The sequence below is a fragment of the Panthera tigris genome, chromosome D1 (genome assembly GCF_018350195.1).
Source record: "Panthera tigris isolate Pti1 chromosome D1, P.tigris_Pti1_mat1.1, whole genome shotgun sequence".
In the NCBI taxonomy this organism is placed as follows: Eukaryota; Metazoa; Chordata; class Mammalia; order Carnivora; family Felidae; genus Panthera; species Panthera tigris.
The window spans coordinates 60803925-60806488 of NC_056669.1; the positions used below are offsets into that span (position 1 = coordinate 60803925).

The 2564-nt window shown below is 38.5% G+C and overlaps 1 protein-coding gene across 1 annotated transcript; it reads left to right on the forward strand.

Annotated features, from left to right (window-relative positions):
* Positions 1-254: 254 nt before the first annotated feature.
* On the forward strand, positions 255-1206 carry LOC102959231 (olfactory receptor 52A5-like). The gene is given in 2 exon segments (XM_007089386.2): positions 255-1181; positions 1183-1206. Coding segments are annotated over 2 exon segments (951 nt in total).
* Positions 1207-2564: the final 1358 nt, after the last annotated feature.

Consider the following 2564-nt stretch of genomic DNA (forward strand, 5'->3'; position numbering starts at 1 on the left):
GAAGTTTAACATAGAGCATCAGTTAAATTCCCCAATCCTATCCAAGATAATTCATCTAGGGAGCCTGTGTCTGCATTCCTGGACGCATTTAATTGTCCCATCAAAAAATGACTATGTCTGACAAACTGCCATTGAAACCACACTCAGCCTCTGATTGTATGAATGCAAGTGAGAAGAGAAAACAGCAGACAGACACTCAATGCCTACTGGCACTTTGAATCAGAAGCTCTAAACCAAGAGTCTCTAAAACCAACATGCTCAAGCTCAATGGCACAGTCTTCATGCCCTCAGTGCTGACACTGGTCGGGATCCCTGGCTTGGAATCTGTGCAGTTCTGGATTGGAATTCCTTTCTGTGCCATGTACATCACTGCTCTGTTTGGGAATTCCCTGCTCCTGGTCATCATCAAATCGGAACGCAGCCTCCATGAGCCCATGTACCTCTTCCTGGCAATGCTTGGAGCAACAGACATTTCTCTCAGTACCTGCATCCTGCCCAAAATGCTAGGAATATTCTGGTTCCATTTACCAGACATATATTTCGATGCCTGTCTCTTTCAGATGTGGCTCATCCACACCTTCCAGTGTATCGAATCAGGAATTCTGCTGGCCATGGCCCTGGACCGCTATGTGGCCATCTGTGATCCCCTGAGACATGCAATCATCTTTAGCCACCAACTCCTCACTCAGATTGGGGTTGCAGTGACACTCAGAGCAGTCATCTTTTCAGCTCCATGTCTCATCCTCATCAAATGTCGGCTGAAACACTTCCGGACCACTGTGGTCTCCCATTCATACTGTGAGCACATGGCCGTCGTGAAGTTGGCAGCAGAAGATATTCAAATCAACAAGATCTATGGTCTGTTTGTGGCTTTCATTATACTTGGATTTGACATAATCGTTATCATACTCTCCTATATACGAATATTTATAACTGTCTTCAATCTGCCTCAGAGAGAATCTAGGCTCAAAGCCTTTAACACCTGCATTGCCCATATTTGTGTCTTCCTTGAGTTTTATCTCCTAGGTTTCTTCTCCTTCTTTACACACAGGTTCGGGTTCCACATTCCACCCTACATTCATATTCTTCTGTCCAACCTTTATCTGCTTGTCCCTCCTTTGCTCAATCCTATTGTGTATGGGGTGAAAACCAAACAGATTAGAGATCGGTTGTCCAAGATTTTTTCACTCTAAGGATCCATTTTGATTTCTCACTATCTTACTTGATTTCAAACAAAAACAACCACAAAACAGTGAAAAAAACATTGTTGATTAAAGTCTATGTTTTCTCAAGTTCATTGTGCACAGGAATATAAAATTACAGTTTTGCATTCAAGAAAGTAAGGCTCTGACTCCTATTTTAAAATTTTCACTTGTTTTTTTGGGGCGCCTGGGTGGCTCAGTCGGTTGAGCGTCCGACTTCAGCTCAGGTCACGATCTCACAGTCCATGAGTTCGAGCCCTGCGTCGGGCTCTGGGCTGATGGCTCAGAGCCTGGAGCTTGCTTCCAATTCTGTGTCTCCCTCTCTCTCTGCCCCTCCCCCATTCATGCTCTGTCTCTCTCTGTCTCAAAAATAAATAAACATTAAAAAAATAAATAAAATAAAATTTTCACTTGTTTCAGATACAAAATTAATTGAAACACACAGAGATAATCATATCTATTCCACACATGACAGACAAAAGTTATGAATACATTTTTGAAGCTCAATCAGCCCTCAGTCACTAAGACAGACATTTCTTAAAATCAAATTAAATATTAATATTTGCCCTTTGTTTACAAACATCAAATGGCCTTTTTGCTACTACATAAGAAATTCAGTCTAATATATTATCATACTAATGTATATGAAACTAAATCTTTCATTTATTTACTATCATTTATGATCACACTTCATCATCCTAAAGTTCTTTACCGAGTGATCATGAATTAAGCATTAAGTGCAGATTGAGATTTTTAATTTGTGTATCAAAATGTAATCATAATTTCTTCTTTCCCCCCATAGTATTTCACACAGCCTTCTATGGGGGCATATATAATATATTTATTAAATACTTTACATTCCAATAGAGAAATTTGAACTGAAGACAAATGAAGTAAATGTGGAATGATTAGCAGTGAGCTTACTTGCTTGTTTTGTGGTAAGACCTTATAAATAAGCAAAATAATATTTTAAATAGCAAGTTTTATAACTTTATTATAGCAATCATAATAATAAAATAAATAAAAAATTTAAATGTAAAAGTCAGCAGGCTGGTCACGACAACTATGTAAGGGAGATGCAGGACAATGGCCTAATGATATAACAGTATGAGATGTAGATTTCGACCCTCTCTCTCATTCTATATCCTAACTCTTGGGTAATGCATGTTCACATCATGCTTTGATATAAACCTGGTATGTTCGCATTGTGTTTGGTTGATGAACTATAGTGTCAGAATTTATGAGGGAAAAAAGTAGCAACTTCATTATATTAATGTGTTCAGATTTTGGAATAAATTTTTCTCATGGAGACTTGGTCATCTGTCACACACAAAATTGTGTGGGGTTTTCACTATTAACGTT